This window comes from Lactuca virosa, chromosome 7 (genome assembly GCF_052849685.1).
Source record: "Lactuca virosa cultivar CGN04683 chromosome 7, Lactuca_virosa_CGN04683_v6, whole genome shotgun sequence".
NCBI lineage: Eukaryota > Viridiplantae > Streptophyta > Magnoliopsida > Asterales > Asteraceae > Lactuca > Lactuca virosa.
Window position 1 is genome coordinate 196,185,606 of NC_136432.1, and position 22,771 is coordinate 196,208,376.

The following is a 22,771-nucleotide window of genomic DNA, read 5'->3' on the forward strand; positions in this document are numbered from 1 at the left end:
ACTTCGGTTCGATGCCGGGGCGGTCCCGAGGAATGTTAGTATGTTACCGGACTACGGTCCGATGTCTGGCGGGGCCCGAGGGACGTTTAAGTGTTAATGTTATGTGCTTAAGTTTATATGTATTACTGATTATGCTCTTATGTATTCCGAGATGTGCTCGATGTCGGGCGAGGCTCGATGTCGGGCGGGGCCCGATGCATAATAGGGTTCGATGTCGGGCGGGGCCCGATGCCGAGCTTGACTCGATATAGCAGGGGCGAGGCCCAAGATATGTTTATGTGTTATGTGTATGGTATGTGGTAGTTGGAGAGACTCACTAAGCTTCGTACTTACAGTTTTCAGATTTGATTTTCAGGTACTTCCGCTAGTAAGGGGAAGAACTTGGGATGACTGTCTGACACACACCACTGTTTTAGCCTGGGAGGATTCACTCTGATTTATGATATACGATTTTGATACATTGACAGATTTGATGATGTTTTTGAGATACATGACTATGATTTTTATGCGATTGATGATATTGATGGTTTTTATTATTGATTTAAAATGAAATTTTTAGTCTATATTTTTGGGATGTTATATTGTAGTTTGGTTGCATAAATACTTCTAAGAATAAAATTGTTATTTTAAAAAAAGTTAACAACCAAACTGTTAAAGTTAATGTTTTTAAACCAAAAACACACATTATGTCAAAAAGTGGACCACTATGCAGTACTATATATACATTTTTTTTTTTCAAAATCATATAACTTTGACAAACACATAACCATTTTTGCAATTTGGTGTTTTGAATTATTTTGAATTTTACAAAATGACCCTTAAGAATATATAATGGCAGTTTTATCCATGGCATGCCTTTAATGGCGAGTGGGGTTAAATGTAAAATACAGTTGAAGGGAATATATATTGCATTTTTGTCGTACTAAATATTAATTCAAAACTGCAATGATTTCACCAAAATTTAACATCCCCACAATAATAAAAGCAACATAAATCACAAAGACAGTGGACCTGTGTTTAACCGATTAAATTTATAACTAAATCCAACGTTATACATAGTGATACAGCCAAAAAAATAGGTTGAATCGTGTCCCTCTAATTTTTTTAGTTAATAAATTAAATAAGCACAAATAACTCATATATATATATATATATATATATATATATATATATATATATATATATATATATATATATAGGATGGGGTGATGATTCATTTTAAAGTGAGAACTCGTAAGGATACTTTAAAAAAATTGAAAAAAAATCTAAAAAAATACAAATTATAAAATCGAGCATAGATCTATGTCCGAGAGAAAAAAATAGAACATTATTTTTTATTTATTTATTTTTTTCTAAATCGAAAACATTTCATCAAAAAATTTCAATATTGATCTGGGAACTTTCTGGTCATTGTTTTATTGAGCTATAGCCATTGGCAAAATGTTAGCGTAGAGGAAGTTCATTACACAAGCCATAGAACAAATTAAGAATGTAAACGAACATGCATAATCAAGATAACAAACCTCTATTCAAACTAAAGTTTCAAATTTACGTACATAGACTCAACATTTAAATGGCTTAGGAGTAACGTTTCTTAACTATTTAATGATAAATCTTAAAAAATGGTCCATTTGGTTTCCAAAAGGCATAATGACTTAAAAGTGTAATATATTTTTCGATTTGTACACATTTAGTCACTGAATTTTTTTCGTCCACATTTACCCCTTCAACTTGTTAAACTGTATACATTTAGTCCTTATGACCGGCTACTCCAGGTTAGCCGGTAAAAATGACTTAACAGGGTAATATATTTCTCACTTTGTACACATTTAGTCCTTAATATTTTAGTACATATTTAGTCCTTAATATTTTTTTTGTTGTTGCAAAATAATTTATTTTTGTTTTTGTATTCATTCAGTACTTATGAATGATTTCTTTAGGTTTTTCTCACGATATCTTATGTGGGATGGCCATATGGTGGTGGGATAGGTTGAGGTGGTCCTGCTATATGTTGTAGGCCAAGATACCTGGGGCGGGCCGACTATAAGTTGTAGGCACAGAGGCTCGAGAAGAGTGGTTGGGTTAAGGTGGCATGCTAACAAACCCTGGTATTCCAGTCCGATGACTGATTGGACCTATTGCATGTTGGCATTCCAGTCTGATGACTGATTGAGTTAAGGTATTCCAATCTGATAAGTGTGGGCCCGTTATGCATGATAATGCGTTTGTTGTATCAGGTATTTTGGGGGAAACTCACTAAACTTTGTGCTTACCCAGTTGTTTATGTTTTCAGATTCTATCGTTGATCGTGGGAAGGTGAATGCATGATTGTACACACTCATCAACAATATTGAGGATTCTGTGTTTCTTATATTACTCTGATTTTCGATAAATGTATTTTGGAATAAACGTTTTTTTTCTTAATAGTGGATTTATAATTAGGGAGTTTTGCCTTATTTAAAAATAAAAAATTTTGGTTGTGAAAATGAGACATTACACATAAACATCAACAACCCCACACACTTCATCAATGATTGTCCCACGTAAGATATCGTGAGAAAAACATAAAGAAAACATTCATAAGTATTGAATGTGTACGAAAACAAAAATGACTTATTTTGAAACAGAAAAATATTAAGGACTAAATGTGTACAAAAATATTAAGGACTAAATGTGTACAAAATGAGAAAATATATTACCCTATTAAGTCATTTTTCCCGGCTAACCTGGAGTAACCGGTCATAAGGACTGAATGTATACAGTTTAACAAGTTGAAGGGGTAAATGTGGACGAAAAAAAAACTCAGTGACCAAATGTGTACAAATCGAATAATATATTACCCTTTTAAGTCATTACCCCTTTCCAAAAAAATCATGTTTTGTCCATAACTTTTTTTTTTGTTTTTAAGCCTTTATGGTTTGAAAACTTCTAATGGATCATACTTATGGTAACACCATCTCTTTTTGTCTGTTAAGTCTGAATATGTACGAGACATATGAGAGCAAAATCGTCTTTTACAAACCACATGGACCATTTATGAAGATTTGACTATTTAATATTTATTAACTGATTTTATTTATAAAAAAAATAACAAAAATATAACCCCATTCCTCGCTCACCCCACCTTCCAGCACCTCATCCCCTTAAGCCATCGACGACCAGATAGTGCTTCTTTCCTCTTCCTCTTCACTTACTCGACAACCACCAACGGACGGCCGCCACCCTCCGTCACCGGGCCGTTACCACCTTAAGAAACCGGACCGCCTCAATCCCCGATCCACACCTTCCATCACCACCGCTCGATTTATGCACCATTTATCACCATTCCATTTATGCACCATCAACCAAGGTTCGATTTCTGATTGATTTTTTTCCCATGTTATCAGATATTAACCAGAAAAAAGCAGGTTCTAGATTGATGGGTTTTGAGCACTACAACATTCCTATGATGTACATGCAAACCCTAAAGCTTTGGATCTAGTTTGTCTAATGAACATGCAATAATCATCCAAAGCCATAAACCCTAGATCTAGCATACAATAATGATATTAACATATGAATTAGGGTTTAGATTTTACCTTGATTGTTATGTAGTAATAACAATCTATTCCTTCTTGTAATTGGCTTTAGAAAGCTTAGTGTCACAAATGTCACACCTCTAATGGCTCACAAACACCTAGAGTAAGAGGATGAAGAAGGAGAAGAGAGGAGGCACCCAAAAACGTCTAGAAACCCTAAGGAATCAGTTAGCCGCGTTTTTGGTGCCCTAAGGGTCCTTAAATAGTGAGGCTATTAGGGTTATCTAACAAGGAAACCCTAATTTGACTGCTTAAGCCCTAAGCAGCCCATGAACTCCCTCCTTAGAGGCCTTGGATGATTTCTAATGGGTTTCCCCATAGAATTCGTCCACTCCTTTAATATGGAGTCCATTAGCCCAATATTCAACTATCACACAATTGATAGTTCTAGTCCCCTAAGTTTAATTAATCTCTTTTAGCCACAAAATTAATTCTTAATTAATTATTGACTAATATTAATTAAACAATATGATTTCTCCTTTAATATATTATTCTCATAATATATTAATAAATCATAATCAATCCTTTCTCTCTCCATAATTCATCCTATCAAGTTGCTTTGGTGAAGGCAACCCAAAAGGACCATGCACCATCGGGTCAAGTACATACCAAAATAGTTATGGACTTAGACACTAATCCAACAGTCTCCCACTTGGATAAGTCTAATAACTATTCTGCGTATGACTTCAAATCCTGATCCGCAATCGTAGCTTTCAAAAGCCGCTGTCAACTCTGATCTTATCAGAAGTGTGTCCTTTAGATAAGGGATCATATATTCCTCCATTCTTGATATCGTATAGACTGAGACATGGATTTAAATCATTCTCTCTGTCTATATATTGTTTCCCGACTTCCGATTTATGACGACTGACAACAAACTACAATTGAACACATCAACTTAGTCCCGGCTTGGCCAAGCACTTTAGGTGTCATCACTAAATCATCGAGGGGCCCACAGATATCGCTTTTATCCCACTTTGGGTAAAAGGAACGGATAAAAATCGACTCAATGCTCGCTTGTACTTACTCACCGAATTACACACAACAATACGTTTTATAACACCAAGTTACTGGTGCGTTTAAATATTATCAATGTGTAACCAACTCACAAGATACAACTTACACATCTCGGTTTCAAGAATACAAGATGTTATCGTCTCACCAATCACTCGTGATAAAATCCATGAAGCGATCCAAGTGAGTGTGGGTTTATTCCAATACTCTAATCTTATAGCAGCACTCATGAACCCTGCAACAAACTTTTGCTATGTCTAAAACACTTTAGACAATCTACAGTCAGATTCATGACAGTCTTCTTTCATTCCTACTTCCAAAGAATGAGCGACTGTGGAGGGTTTGAATAATCTTATTATTCGGGAAGTCAAAACATGCAAAGTGAAACACAAGAATAATACTAATCCTATATGGCCTCAAACCTTTGAGTATAAATAAAACATTTTATTTAATCACCATATTGATTACTCATCATTTGTTGTTTCGGGTAATCAACTTCTTACTCGAATTATAACTACAATTGTCCCATGCTCTTAGCATGCACACTATGTTTACCTATGGTCCTTACTTTGTGAAATAGTATAATTAAATAACATTTTCAATCACACTCATTTCACAATTCCTAATCCATTAGTGTAAGAATACAAAATTCTCGCCACTACTAGAATATGTTAGATTCTAACATTTCATGCAATGGTCCTTTCGTAATGTCACAGTGCCAAAGTCACCAAGACTTTGCCAATGAAATTACAAAGTGCCCTATTGGACATTGTTACAAGACAATTCCATAGTCCTGAAGTCTCACATTCAAAGTATATTCCTTTGAACATCCTTCTTGCATAAAAGTTTCTAATCTAGACATTGATTCTCGATATCCAAATCCCAATATGGAAACATTTCCATAGTTTCCATATGACAACTCATTCTAAATAGAATCTTATCTATTCATAATAATGTCAATATGGTCCATCCATGACTATACTTCCAAGTGTCCACAAGTGACCAATCCTTGGCGAACCTTAGATTGTCCTTGACAGTTGTTTAATTATTTTAGTCAAATCCGGTTCTATTCCCTTTTTCCCTCTAAATACCCTAGGCATTTGGAAAATTTTAGAACGGTCGAATATTACAGCATATGCAATCGATCCTATACTCGAAGCGTATGTAATACGATCCGTAGCGAAAACGTGATACTGTACCAGTTTCTTGCTATAATATTGTCATAATATTTCTATTTGCCGTGTTCTCAAAATTTGAACTATGAAGAGGGATGTCGTAATCATAATCAAACTTTGAGAATGCAAATAAATATATCCTTGACTAAATTCAATTAAAATTTCTCGATCTAAGCTTTTAGATTTGAAACGAAGTACAACATTCTCTCTCCCTTAATTATAGCAAAACAACTTTTCTACCTCTGCAACTTTGCAAAGTGAAACTTTTGTTTTTCTATAATTAATATTGCCAACTTGCAATACTTAAAATAATAATCACGCTCCCACTAACATGATGATTATATCCATTCCAGCATAACATTTATGCTCCCACTAGCTTTGACACGTATTCAGAAACCAACTAAACTTCTAGAAAACAATACTTATTGACTTCCAAAGTTCATTGTTTCTAATACGATATGCTTCGATAAGCCTTTATCTAAGCTTCTCAAAATCACACACCTTTCCTAAGACAGCTCACATGTGTGTCTAAACTAATTTAGAACCTATTTTACTAAGTCCCAAATGTTCAGACTGATTGCCAAATCTCACAATTCGAACTATGAAAAGGGATGCCGTAATCATAATCGAATTTGAGAATGCAATTTACATAATCGCTATCTCCTTAAAATCTCTCTTAGTGAAAGCGTTTCCTCACAATCATTTTCATGAAGGAGAGAAACCTTATGACACTTAGATTTTATGGTGTATGTGTTCCTATCCATGTGAATTTTCCATAAGCATAATCGAAAGATAATGTTTGTGACAAATTCAAACTCTTATGGACAGAACTTGTTCATTCTTAATTTCTTGCCATCAAGGGTCCCACCATTGCTTCCAAGTTATCTAGCAGTTCACTTATTCCAGTCAGTATACTTTCATTGAATAAGGTGCTTGCCTTATGCATTCTATTGAGAACTCGTAGAACTCATATGCATAATCACTCAACAGGATTGGCACAGAAAAGGAATTTTGTCAACACGATAGGTTACAAACCTCAAGTCGTGCGCTAGTGATCATTGATTAGGTTTATTCTTGATTTGTTCTTGAAGCTTTTCAAGATCATTTATACTCCCACTGAACTCTTGACATATATGATTCTCATGTCAAGAAACATTTCTTGACAAAACAAATATTCAAGAGTTAGTGCGAAATTCTATCAAGACTAACACTTAATTTAATTTGTTCTAGTTGGTCTTTGTCTTCTTCAAGACATCACAACTTACAAATGTGTATGAATAAGAAAACTTTCTCTATTCCACAATTGATAAGTGTTACAAACCTACTTAAGATGTGTCACTCAATGTTACAATCTTAATTTTAATATTCAATATTGGAACGGAGTATGATTTATCTTAACGACTTAACCACTATAGCAATTCCTGATTCCTTTTCTTAGCCAAACTAGTGCACTAAGGTATCCTTAGAGGATGGATTGTAATATGGTTCTTTACAATTAAGACGATCATAAAACCTGATACAGAAGTACTCTCCCTTCTTCTTAGATTGGAGAGACTTCTTGTCTTTCTGCCTTCATTGATTATTGTTATTCATTCTGCCATTCATTGAAACTTTTCAATGATTCAGAATTACACTTAATCTTGTAAGTATAACCACATTTACTAGACTTTTGGTAAATTATGACGAATAGTCTCTTTGTTATTTGTGGTGGACTTGACTAGTGCACAACATTGTGTTCTAGTCCTTTAGTCCTTCGCTTGACTCACATACTTGTGTGATCAAGGAATTAGTCTTAATTTCCTAAGTACCAAGATTTCCATACATCACATGATTCAAATCATAAGATTCCAAGTTTCTGTCCAACTGAAACTTGGGCGATGGGAATCTTTCCTTACTTAGAAAAATTTGACACTTCCATAAACAACATAACTAAGAATCACATCCATTTATAGAAATACACAAACATCAACTTTTCACAACGATTTCATTGCAAGGATATATATATATATATATATATATATATATATATATATATATATATATATATAAATAAGACAAATCAAAAAATTTATTTTATTCATAAAAGCAGCGGAAAACATGTCCTTACAATGCAAAATCAACTGAAAAACTATGTAATCAAATATTCCTAACAAATCTATCATAACTTTCTAAGCTCAAAATTCGATCTCCGAATCCATGCGATCGTAATCCATATCTTCGTGATCAGACTCATCTTGCTCTTCCATCAAGCTTCCTTTCTTTTCTCTGATCCTGCAAAACATTCAAATGTAATCTTATCACATTATGTATTAAGAATCAATGAATAGGAACTTAATGGAGTTAGATAGTGGATATTACCTGAGGTAGAGCCATACTTCTTGACTCTCCCATCTCTTAGATTCTTCAGGTTCTCTGGGCAGCTACGTATCCAACGCCCCTTCTCTTGGCAACAGAAACAGGTGGCGTCTCTTGGAGCGACCACGGAAGCATGGTTGGTTGAGTTACCAGACAAATATGCTCAATTACTTTGCCAAATCATTTCTGATTCAGCAGCAATGAGCATGTAAGTTAGGTCAATGAGGGTCGCGTCAATATCCATCATATAATACTCTCTTTTGAACTTATTATATGATTCAGGGAGTGACTTAAGAACCCAGTCTATAGCCAACTCCTTTGGAAAAGTCGCACCCAACATTATCAACCTATCGATGTGTGATTTCATCCCTAGGACGTGAGCACACACGAATTTTCCATCTTCATGTTTCATTGCCAATAGGGCTTAAGTATTTTGAACCTTTCAATTCTTCGGTCTTGTGGGTTTGGGAGAACAACAGGAGGAGGTGGAGGAAGTGAAACCAAGCTAGTCCACAATGCAAGGATCGATCTTGCACCTTCATTGTGTAACAGACTTTCACTTTGAGCAGGAAAACCTTTTCCTTGGGATTCGGGAAGACCACGGTTAGATTCATACATCTACAAAATGGGAGAAAAATCAAGTTAGTTGATTGATTGAGTCCTTAATAAATCACCCAAATGAGATATTAAGGCTAGGACCCAACACAATACTCTACAACTTGGGAGAGGGATGCCGTAACCCAAATTGCAGAACATTTGAAGGTAAGTGAATGACGATTCACTAATTTTCCACTATGAAAAACGAAAAAGAGATTAGGTTTTAAATGTTTTGAAAAACTCCTAGATCCTTTGAGATTCATTGAACTCTTCAATGGAATGTTTAAATCTTGATATGCCCCTCGATTTGTGACTGGGATGCCGAGGATCACAAAACAGGGTGTGAATAACCATGCAAATATACATGGTGCCCCCAATGTTACAGTCACCTATTCGATGTGCCGGTTAACCACACACGCTCCACCGAACTATGACAAACATTGAGTCACCTTTTGCTACCTTTGCTTAGAACCATTTAGTGTACCGGTTAACCACACACACTCCACTAACGTCTTCGCAAGGGTACAAAGTGTAATTTCATGGAATTGCATCAAATTCACTTTTGCCTAAAGTAACTAAGATTGGGAATTTTGTAAAAACATTTAGTTACTTTATACTTCATTATACTTTTAATGGAAACGGTTTGCCCTATCCTACCCGTTCGGCTAACGACCCTCCACCAATCAAGGAAGCGGTGGGTGAGAGTGGACACCCATTAAACGGCTATTTTATAGGCCATAACCTTATACCCCCCTTATAGATCGGCTTCGTGAATGAGGCCTACTAACGGTAAGACTAGCAGTTTAAGTTATACATATATAATATTAGACCTTTAATGTTATATATAGTATAAGGGTGTATTTTACACTTTTAAAATACTAGGTGGTCTAATTTAATAAATTATACTTTTAATTTAATTAAATGTAAACCATATCACTATGGATTTATTAAATCTCTTTTAATTATACACTTAATTAATTTAATAAAACCATAAGAGTGCAATTTGAACTTTTTCAAAAATTAGGGTTTTAGAATTTAAAATTTTAAAATTAAACTTTTAATTAAAATTTAAATTCCAAAACTTGAGGGCAAGTTTTGAAACATTTCAAAACATTAGGGTTTAGAATTTAAATATTTCCAAATTAACCTTTTAATCAAAAATTTAAATTTCAAAACTTGAGGACAAATTTTGAAACCTTTCAAAATATTAGGGTTTAACTATTTAAATTTCAAAACTAAAACTTTTAAAGTTCAAATTTAAACTATAAAACCTAAGGGGTGTAAATTGAAACTTTTCAAACTTACTAGGTCAAATATTTGACTAATAATAATCCTATATTATCTATATTTAACCAAATCCATCAATTTTGATGAGGATAACCATTCCAAACTTAAAAATTTGGATTTTGGCAAGAAAAACGAGTTTTGACAATTATCCTCAACAAAATGTGGCAGGAAATTCGAAAATCCCGGCACCAGAGCCCTGGACACGTCGAGTCCACAATGGAACTCGTCGAGTAGGACCTACTCGTCGAGTCCATTCATGGACTCGGCGAGTCTGCCAGTCAGAACCCAAAAAATTCGATTTTTTCAAGCAATAAACGATCAAATATGCATCAATTCATCAACAAACAGCCCTAGGCTCTGATACCACTGATGGGTTATGAGCACTACAACATTCCTATGGTGTACATGCAAACCCTAAAGCTTTGGATCTAGTTTGTCTAATGAACATGCAATAATCATCCAAAGCCATAAACCCTAGATCTAGCATACAATAATGATATTAACATATGAATTAGGGTTTAGATCTTACCTTGATTGTTATGTAGTAATAACAATCTATTCCTTCTTGTAATTGGCTTTAGAAAGCTTAGTGTCACAAATGTCACACCTCTAATGGCTCACAAACACCTAGAGTAAGAGGATGAAGAAGGAGAAGAGAGGAGGCACCCAAAAACGTCTAGAAACCCTAAGGAATCAGTTAGCCGCGTTTTTGGTGCCCTAAGGGTCCTTAAATAGTGAGGCTATTAGGGTTATCTAACAAGGAAACCCTAATTTGACTGCTTAAGCCCTAAGCAGCCCATGAACTCCCTCCTTAGAGGCCTTGGACGATTTCTAATGGGTTTCCCCATAGAATTCGTCCACTCCTTTAATATGGAGTCCATTAGCCCAATATTCAACTATCACACAATTGATAGTTCTAGTCCCCTAAGTTTAATTAATCTCTTTTAGCCACAAAATTAATTCTTAATTAATTATTGACTAATATTAATTAAACAATATGATTTCTCCTTTAATATATTATTCTCATAATATATTAATAAATCATAATCAATCCTTTCTCTCTCCATAATTCATCCTATCAAGTTGCTTTGGTGAAGGCAACCCAAAAGGACCATGCACCATCGGGTCAAGCACATACCAAAATAGTTATGGACTTAGACACTAATCCAACATAGATCTCCACCGGAAAAAACAAACGTTTCAGATCTCCGAAGATGGGTGAAAAAACATAGGTTTCCTACCACAATGTTGGTGTTTCTTAATGCATAGATTGATTCCATTTGAAAGTTTTTGGGCGGAAAAGAACGTAAGGCAGTGAGGTTTTTCTTTTTGGTTTTTTCGGAGAAGAAAGGGGGAGAAATTATGGGTGGTGGTGGTGCCAAAATCTACAGTTCATTGACTTTCATGTTGAAAACATTGTTCTTGTTACTTTAGATGGATGATTAGATAATTTAGAAGGGGTTTTCAACCATGAAACTACATTACCTCCTTCTCATCTTCCTTCATCTCTTTTCATCGGGTGTTCATCAAGATTTAGAAACTCAAGAACGATCATAAAAAGTTAGGTTTCTAGATTTAATTTCTTCAAATTTAACTTCATTGTTATGGTCGATTTTCAGATTTTTTAGATAGGGGTTTTGATTTTTCAAGAAGGCCTTAAGATCTCATTTATAGGGTTTCAGTTTTTTAGAAAGGGATTTGATATTTAGAAGGGTTTTGAATTGGTCTTTTAATATGGAGCATGAACTCAAAAATGTTTAAAAAAGAAGGGTTTTGATTATATCCTTATTTGATGTGGATTTGTTGACGATTTGGATTTGTAATTTAGCTATGTTTGATTTTAATTTGAATTTAGATTTGTTAATAGAAGAGGTGAGGGAGACGGTGGCTGATGGTGGTGGACGACGACAGATGGTGGTATGTGTTCTTGAGTGTGTATCTTCATGAAGATGATGAATGTGTGTTTGTGTGTGTGTGTGTTTATGAAGATGTCTTGATAGTGTATATAAAAAATAAATAAACAATTTACAAGAAAAATATAAAAATAATAATAAATTGTATAAAAATCATAAATGATCATTGTGGTTCGTAAATGACGATTTTACCCTAACATACGTCGCACATGTTCAAACCTAATAGAAAAAATAGAGAGTGTCAGCCATAAGGACGACCCATTAAAAGTTTTCAAACCACATGACCTATCCTTGAAGACAAAAAAATTAAGGACCAAACTTGATTTTTTTTGGAAACCACATGGACCATTTTTGAAGATTTGTCCTATTTAATTAATTAATGTTTGATCAATTGAATTTAGACAAATTAATAAGGTGTTGAGTGGTGCCCCTCTTGGTGGCCCGCCAGGTATTCCTGATCCATCAGGTTGGGTTACCCTTTAACTATTTGCCGGTTCTAAAAAAATAATAAGGTGTATAATAGTTCTAAATTAGAACAAGCCATAAAAATTTGTGCCAATTATACATAAGCATATAACAAAGCCACTTCACGAATCACTGGAACATGGATGATTGATCTTATGAATTGGTTTTGAATAAATTAGGTATTTACTAGTCTTAATTTAGACTTTAGTAAACAATCCAAAAAATTTGATCAAATTGTACATGAAAAATAACAAAGAAACATTGCTAGAATTTCACCATTGATGGTGGATTTGAGATATGAAACCCTAGCTTTATACCCTTGCATTGAAAATCCTGGCTCCACCAATGGTAACTTGAGTTTGGCTTATCCCTTAGACCTTTAGTTTCTTCCATAACTTCTATATAGGCTTGAAAAGAGTAGAAAATTTATGAAACAAGTTAATCAACTTTGTAAGGGTATGTTTGGTAAAATTGGAATCCTTTATGTATTTTATAGGTAATGTTTAGAAGTTATTTTGACTTTAAAGGTGTATTAAAGTATAGAAATCCCTTGAGGTGAGATTACAGGACTACATGTTGTGACATCTCCATTTTTTTGTTCAGAAAATAGCTTTTTGTTTATGCTTATTTTAAAATAGAGTTTATTTATAATCACAGAATTTTTTCCATAAAAAGTATTCCCGAAGAAATGTATTTCATTGATTATAAAAAAAAAATTGGGATGTCATAACTGATACAAGAAGCATAAGCATAAACATAATAATTACTCGCCTTATAATATCTAATGGCCCACATTTCCTTTAATCTCTCATCAGATCCAAGCATGAAATACTTTCGTATCGATACCTATGATACAAAGAAACTGAGTGTGTCAGGTTGGGAAACCTGGTGAGTACATATGGTTTTCGACCCACAATATTATAATTAATTTGTTATATATATATATATATATATATATATATATATATATATATATATATATATATATATATACACTCACACACTAGGTTTAAACCCGTGGAAATCCACGGTTGATAATTTGAAATAGAATTATAATTTTGATTTTGATTGTCTAATAAAAAAAAAGATATCAAAGTTTAGAAAAAATGAAGAATAGTGATATTGTAATTAACATGAATCTGAATTGCTCTTGCATATTTGAATGCATATTCGATTTTGCCTATTCAAACAAATGTCAATTCATTTTTGTTGTCTGTTTTTTTTGTAAACATATGTATCAAACACTTTTCAACTTATGGGCAATATGGTCTTTCCTGGAGTAAATGAAGTGGAGAAGGGTAAAATGGTTGTTTTAAAACTTGTATAAAAATTGTGAAGTATAAGCACATACAGTTCTATAAGATACATATATAGCATTGAATCTGATTTACCCAAACCCTCTTTCTCACTCAACACAGAATTTGTACATGCTGCTGACTGTCTAACACCTTCATCTCCTGCATACTTATTATTTACACTACAAGACTCCATATTCCACCAATCATAACGCTTCTTAATCGCCTCACAAGGATCCAAATAACCCTTCTGACTTGAAGCTATACAATCTTCCCACCCCTGATCATCAGAATCAGATTCTTCTTTTGTAATAACGTTAGTATCCTTAACTTCTACCGATTTGCTATTGGTCACTCCATCAACAGGATATGATGATTTTAATGACATTAGATCTGAACTTTCGGCCTTATTCATGCATATAGAAGACATCTCAGAACATAAATTCACCATCCGCCCTTCTGTCACATCTTTATCAAAGCCTGAATTACATGATCTTCCAACGATATCTACAAAAGTTGTCATGTGTTTTGATGATCTAGGCAACTGACTCTGATCATTACAAGCTGCTGCTGTAGCATAATCTACAACCTGAACAATGACATAACAAGCAAATATTCAGACATCCAAACTAATTAAAAAAAACTGTCCAGGTTTTTTATAAATGTACAAAAAATATATCTTACTTTCAGACCATCTGGTGAAGGACTGTGGTTGTTCAAGTGTTGATCTACTGGTGATGGCAATGTACTTCCTGACCGTTTATGCAAATATTGGGCAGCACCAACAATTTCCTGAACTCTATTCCTGAAATAAATAAATAGATAAATAATTGTTGTATATTGTTCTATTATAATGAGTCAAAAGTGAAAATGCAAGCTATACTCTCAAATACTTAGTATTCACTTATTTTAGCCATTCTTCTTTCCTGCAGATAGCATATTTAACCTGCTATATTTCTGATTTATAAAACATGTTCACATTACTATTTATTTGGATAAAAATTAAATAACACATTAAAATGACATTGTTTTTTAAAATATTTTGCAAATTAACCCTAAAATAGAATGTACTTTCAAAGTAAATTGCTAAAATTGACATAATTCGTTTGTGTTCTAATTAAAGCGACCTGAAGAGTTCCTGTTTTAGTAATTGCATTAAAGCAACCTTCTTTCATCGTGTGTGTGTGAGTGTTTCTGTAAAGTACATTGTTATTAATGTAAATTTTCTCTTCCTTTATCCTTTACTGATAATATTACATATTTACCATTATTGTGTTGTTTGAGTTTGTGGTGGAATTAAAATAGAAAAAAGGCCCATGCGATAAAAAGTTAGATAAATAATCCATGTTTTGAAATAAATTACACAAATGTTCCAGTTCCAGTATTATAAAAAAAGTAAGGATGGTCACTAATTTTTAAAACAACATAATGAGTGTAGCTTTTTTTTCTGCATAAACATATATGACAATTGTCAACTGGGCATCCATTATTGCAAAAAGAATAAAAAAAGGTAAGTAAAAAAACCTAAAACAACTAAAAAACTCTTTTTCAATGTGAAGACATCATTTTGGTTCGTCCCAATTCAAAATTAAATTCAGAAATATGCAATTAAAAAACATCATAAACAACTAATATAACAAATAAGCAACTTACAGTCTAAATAAGCATTCCAGCTCCAAGTTTGGAAGATTCAATCCCACATTTAAATAAGCAAACTATAGTTCGGTAACATATCAGTACCCTTTCAATATAGGTAATGTACAGCACTCAATCGACTATCATCAATTGAATGGGATTCTTATTAGTTACTACCACCTCTACTTAAAAGTAATTATCAAACAGGACCAATTAAAACCATAAAGAGAAGAAAACCTCATAAATTGGATGCAAGTACTAATCGTAGTAGCCTCTCATACATATACCCTTCAAAACAAAACCAATCTACCCAAATCCAAGGCCGTCACACATGGCTTAGCTTAAGCTTATTCTCCATGGTTACAAAATTTGATGCATTGAGTTTGACCTTAAAAGTAAAAAAGGAACAAAATTAGAAATTTTAGTCTATCGCAACAACTAAAAAGAGGGCACAAAAACGATTTGGACAAAAACCTTAATAAACCATTCCTAAGGTTTTTATTTTCTCACCTCGATGCTGACTCTTTAGGCCTTTTAGTAATCAAACTGAATGTTTCAGTAGATAGTCTACGCTTGATCAAATAAAAATTAGGGTTTTTAAGAAAAAGACTTACATTCCTTACATGTGTATATAGTTGTCATCATCCACATCTGCAACCCTAATACAATCAAGCAACTAAAGAAGTTTTACATAAAGCCAATATATAACCCTAAAGAAGTTTTGCTTAAATGACATATAAAAAATTCAGCTTTGCCTCATGACTCAAAGGGAAATCCGCAATTGAAAACTGTGAAATTTGAGAATTCATAGTACATAAATGATTGAGAGTTGAATAATCATACAAATTCATAAGTTTTGGAGCCAAACCCGAGTGTTACTTCCTCCAATCTCTCCTATTTAGCTAACCCTCCATCCAAGATACTTAATCGACATCATCCATTAATTGGATTCGAACCTGATATGTCTTAAATCAACCTTCAAAACATAAAATTAAACAACTTACAAGATCAAGTATACCATCAGAAGTTGAAATCAAAGAACACAAAACTGTTATAAGTGTGAATGGCAAAAGAAGTAGGATATATAATCAATGAATCAGAATCATCAAGTCCTAAACACAAGACATCTGGCAAAAATTATCGAATTAGAAGAGAAACACAACCAAAAAGAGTAGTATGGAGGGAACAAACTTAGGTTTACCTGAAGTTGTCGGAGAAGATGACCATCAATTTATGATTTTCCGTTCTTCCATAGCGGTATATGTGTTTTGCATAGATAGACCCATGAATAGAAGCGATTTTGAGGTAATATATGGAGTCGACTAAAGTCTAGTAAGTGCAATTCAAATTTGAAAATGATTTTGCTTCCTAATTTCTTGCGATTTAGCTGTTTTTATTGATATATTGATATTTCTTGATTCTTGATAGTGAAAATCGAGATAAACCAAATTTGAAACTGATTTTTCTTCCTGATTTCTTGCAACCCTCCTCGTTCTTCTGGCCGACTTTAATGGGCATGGCGTTTATTCAAGCACAAGGGTATAATAGGAAAATCACTTTTGATAATATAGGCGGGAAATAAGCCGGAGGGTTGCTGAAGAGTTGCCACGTGTCATTAAAGGTACTGTTTTATTATAATAGGGGATATATATATATATATATATATATATATATATATATATATATATATATATATATATATATATATATACTGCATTAAATAAATAACCTAGTTACCTATTCCCGTTATTCTCACTTTCTGATCCTAAACCGATGATCTCAAGGGATCTCTAAGTGAATAATACTCCTTCGGGGAATCCTTAGCAATATATGCTAACAAGCCAATAATGGGATGAATAGAGTACCCACATGAATAATTCATTCATACCTACAATTCGTAGTCCTGTCTGTATGAGGTTTCTTAACATCTACAGGTCGGGGACCTGACCATGTATAATTCAGTAACACCTACAGGTCGTAGACCTATCTGTGTATGATTCATCAATCCCTACAGGTCATAGACGTGTCCACAAAACAATTTATTAACACCTACAGGTTGTAAACCTGCCCGTGCACGATTGTATAACACTTTCATGTTGTAAACTTGCCCGTCTATGGCTTATAAACATCTACAGGTTGCAAGCCTGTCCATGTTTGAGCCGACTTTTTGTAGAATGGTCCATGGTCATCATCAATACCCTACTAGGTGACTACATTGCTAGTCCGGTAGTACTATAAAGGTTATGACCTTTCATTATTATTTTCATCTATATTTACCCTTCACTATCGCATATATTATAAGCATGAAAATACGTATATGGTTAAATAAAATCATCTTATACAGTTTCATCTAACATAGAAAGTTTCAAATCACAGATAATAGGCACATACAAAACTTAATTATCTAAATACTTCATATCTATGTGTAAGATGAAAGTAATTATGCACTCACTTGTTTAGAGTGGATGCCTCGGAATTTGGATAAAATTTCGCCTTAGCAGTTAACTTTTCCTTTTATGCGACCTAGGTTCATATTACTAAGTCTTAGTCTTATATTTCTGGTGACTAATGATAGTCTAAATTCCTCAATAATCTTAATGTCTACATTAAGATCTATCAAGTAAGGAACAACCGGTTATGATCATATCTGGGGTAGTGTTCGTTTGGTATACAAAGTATACTGTTTGGAAATCCCACTTTAAATACTTCACTAAATCCAGCATATGCATTGTTCCCGTAAGTAGATCAAGCAGTATAAAGACTTGGAATCACTGATAAATCTTATTTATAGGTTCATAATAACGGCTATGAACATAAATATAACTTACATTGGTTCATAATAACGGCTATGAACATAAATATAACTTACATTTGAAATAAAATAAGTGCAACTTAACTTACAAGAATTTTAGTGAAAACCAGGAAATTGTGCGGGCATAACTCTGACCAAAACACTTCTTTGTGTCGAGCTCCTAGAGCTCTAGAGTTTCTACTAAAATGTTCTAAAAGTTTAGAAAATATCAAACTTAAAGAGTAGAGAGATTTCAGAGAGTTTTGAAGTGAATTGGTGAGGAAATAAGAAGAAATTCAAAAGATATATATATATATATATATATATATATATATATATATATATATATATATATATATATATATATATATATATATATATATAGGGCCCGGGGGCACTCCACGCCCAGACAAGAGGCGCTCCACGCCTCAAGGGTGAGGTGTCTCCACAGGTATCGTTCCATGTGGCATGCTCAGATCCGTCCACGTCATCGCCTTTTAGAAGATGCCATGTGTCACCATTTCATGGTGCCACATGTCATGTTTTCCTTGGGCCACTTTATCGTGTCTCTTGGAGGATCCGGCCACCCGACCGTGCCACGTGGAACACTTCGGTGTTGCCACATCACCAAAGCAGGCATTTTCTCACAGATCTTCGGATGGCCATAACTTTCGCATACGAACTCCATTTTCCACGTTCTTTATATCCCCGAAATCCCTCGACGAGCTCTACAACTTTTGTTAAGGTCTCAACATCTAATTCTCACTCTAACTAAAATTTATATTTAGACTGTTAAAGTTTGTGTGAAATTCATAACTCCATCATACGAACTCTGTTCTCAACTGTCTTTGTATCAACGGGTTCATATTAACGAGGTCTTCAACTCTCGTTTACATTGTTCGACTAACAATTAATCGATTTGAATTTCGACATTTGTGTCCTTATTGCTAAGCTGAAACTTCGAAAAATCATAACTTCCTCATATGAAGTCAGATTTGTATGTTGTCTATATGCACACTCTTGCTTTATGATTAGTATGACTTTCATTTAGATTGCTTAGGCTAATAAGCAACCTATCTAAAATTCACTTTTTACGACACACATAACCGTGTTAGTTTAATCACGAAACATCGAAGAAGCGTAATTGTGACATCCCCATTTTTATGGTCAGAAAGGACCTTTTTTTATCTATGCTTATTTTATGTGACAACCGTCAATTTTGGTCAAACAAAGTCAACAAAAGTCAATCAGGTCAAGTCACCTTATATTAGAATTTTAGGAGAAATGTGATATTCCCTAATGCTTCTAATGAACTATTGACAAGTTATAATGCAAAGTACCTCTCTTATTACCAGTTATTGAGTCTAAACCCTAATTAGGGTTAGTAACATAAAGATTTGATAATTCAATTATATATTATTCAGGAATAAATAATATCTGTAACACAATGTAGTTGAGTTCGTAAACTTTACACTACATGACAAATTCATAACAAAGGTTACTCGTACAATTTTTTTTTGAATTCGTCACAAAATGCGACAGATTCTATACCCGGCTTAAACACCCAATTTTAACGGAAATAATTTAGGAATCAACCTAACTTTCGTGTAACATATTATTATTTTTGAAGATAATGATTTTCATAATAATTTGAATCTTTATAATTCAAATTAAATATTTATACATCATTTATTCCAAATTTTTTATAAAAATTCCAAGTTTCTATAAAAGAGTTGACTTTTTTTTAATAAAATTTAAAAGAGACAAAAGTGTCTCCTCTTTCCACCCACCATACTCTAACACCCAACATACATATGCACAAACCATAAGGTATTAGCCAATTAGTCTCATCCATGTCCCCCATACCCCCATACCCCTACCCACCCCACCCGCTCACCTTCCCCCTCCCCCTTAAAGTTACGCCCGCCCCCCTTTCTTCACTTCATCTTCTTCCTCATCTTCATCTCTTTATTTTCTCTCAAGAACACTTCATTTCTCTCAAGGTTAATTCTCCGTAAGTTGGTTCTTCATCTTTTGGTAAGTTTGTCCTTACTAACCTAGTGATTCTACACACATATATACTAGTTTTGTTGCAATTACACACATTAATATGTGTTAATATCCATATGGTAATTCAATCTTCAAGTGTTCTTCAAGTGTCTTCAAGTGTTCTAAGCTTGAAAACCTTCATCTTCATCTCTTTATCCACCAAGAAACACACTCAATGTGAGTTCATACCCATCATTTTTGTTTTATCCAAGTTTTTAGAGAGGGGGGGGGGGATACAAGTAAACTTGTATAATAACATAAGTTGTTATGCATGCTTCTTCTTTATGTAGGGAAAAAGTATTATTTGCATGAAATAATGTTATTACCTAGCTTTATGAGCATTTATGTGTGGTATGTTTTTTTAAAAATTCAAAACTATGAAAAATGATTATAAATATGTCATATGAAAAGGGTCATAAAAACAAAACTATAAAAACTATGGGTTTTATAACCACTATATGGGTTTTCTAGCAAAAATGGTCATGACTAGGTTATGACACCATTTTTGTGAGATTTTGACCTAAAATATGTTGTTTTAAACATTTAAGGTTGGCTTGACTTAACCTACATAAAAAGGTAAAAATGAAGTTTACACAGTTTATAACTCAATATTTACCGTAAGGTGACGTAAAAAGGCCAAAAACCGGAAAACTGATTTTATCATACAAATAGTTAATATACTTGTATTAGATGTATAATATATTTTTTATGAACATCTAAACATGTTATCTTATATATATATATATATATATATATATATATATATATATGTGTGTGTGTGTGTGTGTGTGTGTGTATGGACACAACAAAACATTTAAGATAAACTGTATTGGATATAGTTTATGGGTCATTAGCACTGATTTAACATATTTAGGCAAAACAAATAATTATATAAAGTTATAATTATTTTACACTACGTAAATACTATGGAAAGGTTTTATTTTCACTTACAAAGGGTTTTCATTACACTATACGTAAACCTATTGATACAATTATTGGAGACACAGTGTTCACCGTACCTACCACAGTACACTAAAGTCCTAAATTATAACCATAATATCGGTAAGAGAGCATGACACTTGTGTATAGATCTATACGGGACTGACAATTCCGCACCTATGCTGCTAGCTACAGCTAGACCGACAGGTATGGGGTGATAATTGTCTAACATTTCGATGCCTGAAGAACATCGTTGCAGACCACTATGGTTTTAGTATGGTTGTAATAACTCACATGGGGAATCAACAATACATTTGGTTTACGAGGTAACATGCGTTCAAATGGTTTTATATATGAATAAAACTACATAATACTATTTTTAAGCATAGAAATACTTATACATTTTTGGTCTTAGGGTTTTTAAGACTACAATTCATTTTTAAAAAAATATTGGATTTTATGGAAACATACACTATCATTTTACAAGGAAAAATTTACAGATTTTTCACATACAAAACTTTTACGAACTCACCAACTTAAGTTTTGACACTTTTTCAAAACTACTTGTATTCTCAGGAAATCGTTAAACAGGTAATCACAAGACTTTTTGAGGATGGGACGCTACCACGTCGCTCTATTTATTTTTGTCATCATAATGTAATTGTTTTGAAACATACAATACTCGGATACAATGTAATATTCCCAATTATATTTATGATGGTTGTGTTTGCTTTGATCACTATTATACATTGTGTTGTGATACTGTTCATGAAAGTCATCCACCCCCAGACGTTTCTGCCATCCTGGTTTGGGGGTGTGACAGATTGGTATCAGAGCATTGTTTATAGTGAACTAAGTATATCAAATCATGTATGATATATAACTATAAATACAATGGGGCTAACACTCTCTGACTGAAACATTTTGTATAAGTATACTTTTAAAATATAATGATATTTTCAATAAAGTATAAGTACATACCTACATACTAGAACTGTGTCATAACAAGAACAATACAAAAGTAATACGATAAGTTGAACACTACGAGTAGGCCTAGGTAGTATGTAATCAGATCTTGGATAAATAGAGCCTGATCAACTATATTTATCCGAGATGTGACTAACATATGCTTGGGAATAGTCGTGGTGAACAACAAGTGTAAAACTTACCAACACCCCATACAAAGAAACTCTAGAACCAAACATAAAATTTAAAATAATATAGGAGTATTTTATGATACTATAGAACCAGACACCTAGATTATTTATGTGTCTCTTATACCTTTATTCTTGCACAATCGACATGGCCAAACATATAGTTGAGACGTTCTATTTCGATAATACCCGATTCATAACCATTATCGAGGACTTACCATCATTCCATCTTTAATCTCTATGGTAGAAGAATGACACCATGCAGAAGTAACCGACGTGTCTTTGAGACACCAACAACAACAACAACACCAACACCAACTCCACAAGTGGACCCCGCTATGTTCCAAGCCGATGTGACAGCCGCAGTAGCAGCCGCCATGGCACAAATTAGTAGTAATGGCACAAATGGAAACAAAAATGGAAACGAGAGCGGGAACGGTGCCTACAATTCCAATCTTGGTGAAAGTCAAGGAAACCAACGAGTATGCTCCTACAAGGAATTTATGAACTGCAAGCCCAAGACT

General features: G+C 33.6%; 1 protein-coding gene across 1 annotated transcript; it reads right to left on the reverse strand.

Annotated features, from left to right (window-relative positions):
* Nucleotides 1-13,512: 13,512 nt before the first annotated feature.
* Nucleotides 13,513-16,541, reverse strand: LOC145127424 (uncharacterized). Its single transcript, XM_079062625.1, has 4 exons — nucleotides 16,516-16,541; nucleotides 14,364-14,484; nucleotides 13,736-14,268; nucleotides 13,513-13,564 (listed from the first exon to the last, which is right to left on the reverse strand). Exons 1-4 carry the CDS (start codon nucleotides 16,539-16,541, stop codon nucleotides 13,513-13,515), a joined length of 732 nt encoding a protein of 243 aa, XP_078918751.1.
* Between the last annotated feature and the right edge of the window lie 6,230 nt (nucleotides 16,542-22,771).

What these genes read in the sequence shown, in the direction of transcription:
- LOC145127424 (XM_079062625.1), bottom strand. Translation starts at nt 16,541, where the DNA reads ATGGTCATCTTCTCCGACAACTTCAG. An exon ending in CTTCACCAGATGGTCTGAAA is followed by an intron (nt 14,269 to 14,363) that starts GTAAGATATATT and finishes GTCATTGTTCAG; the next exon opens with GTTGTAGATTATGCTACAGC. An exon ending in TATATGTATCTTATAGAACT is followed by an intron (nt 13,565 to 13,735) that starts GTATGTGCTTAT and finishes TTGTTTGAATAG; the next exon opens with GCAAAATCGAATATGCATTC.